This window comes from Seriola lalandi, unplaced genomic scaffold (assembly GCF_002814215.2).
Source record: "Seriola lalandi dorsalis isolate HSWRI2012SDOR001 ecotype SW California unplaced genomic scaffold, Sedor1 jcf7180002054667, whole genome shotgun sequence".
NCBI lineage: Eukaryota > Metazoa > Chordata > Actinopteri > Carangiformes > Carangidae > Seriola > Seriola lalandi.
The window spans coordinates 4,871-5,658 of NW_019525220.1; the positions used below are offsets into that span (position 1 = coordinate 4,871).

Consider the following 788-nt stretch of genomic DNA (forward strand, 5'->3'; position numbering starts at 1 on the left):
TTGGAGGTATTAAAGGTGTTGAAGGTGTAGGAGGTGTTGAAGGTGTAGGAGGCGTTGGAGGTATTAAAGGTGTAGGAGGTGTTGAAGGTGGAGGAGGTGTTGAAGGTGTAGGAGGCGTTGGAGGTATTAAAGGTGTAGGAGGTGTTGAAGGTGGAGGAGGTGTAGGAGGCGTTGGAGGTATTAAAGGTGTAGGAGGTGTAGGAGGTGTTGAAGGTGTAGGAGGTGTAGGAGGCGTAGCTGTATCAGAGCAGTACCTGCAGCAGTGGAGGTGTTGGCCTCTGATGTAGCTTCACCCTGGACGCTGTCCTGAGCTCTGTTGCTCGGAGACGCCTCCATCTGTCCCTGAGCTGCTGCACTGGTGGACGGAGTCTCAGGAGGGACATCTGAGGAGAGAGGAAGGACATGTGAGGAGAAAGGAGGGACATCTGAGGAGAGAGGAGGGACATCTGAGGAGAGAGGAGGGAGGAGAGGAGGGACATGTGAGGAGAGAGGAGGGAGGAGAGAGGAGGGAGGAGAGGAGAGGGACATGTGAGGAGAGAGGAGGGACATGTGAGGAGAGAGGAGGGAGGAGGGAGGAGAGAGGAGGGAGGAGAGAGGAGGGACATGTGAGGAGACAGTGTCTGTCTCACATGGTTCCGTCAGACTCCCTTATAAAGGATAAATAAATGCTTTACAACCAGGTTATTAATCAGCTTGTTGACACCTTTTAAATCATAAACAATTATAAACAAGTTACAACAGTCTTCTCAGCTGACGCTTCCTACTTATTAATCTAATGAGCTATTACC

At 51.0% G+C, this 788-nt stretch overlaps 1 protein-coding gene across 2 annotated transcripts in view; it reads right to left on the reverse strand.

Moving 5' to 3' along the window:
* Positions 1-788, reverse strand: part of ambra1b (autophagy/beclin-1 regulator 1b) — a 20,581-nt gene that overhangs the window by 3,198 nt on the left and 16,595 nt on the right. For both annotated transcript variants that reach the window (XM_087177961.1, XM_023421236.2), the window contains one exon: positions 255-383. In XM_087177961.1, the coding sequence (XP_087034087.1) occupies positions 255-383 (129 nt within the window). The remainder of the gene's footprint in view (positions 1-254; positions 384-788) is intronic.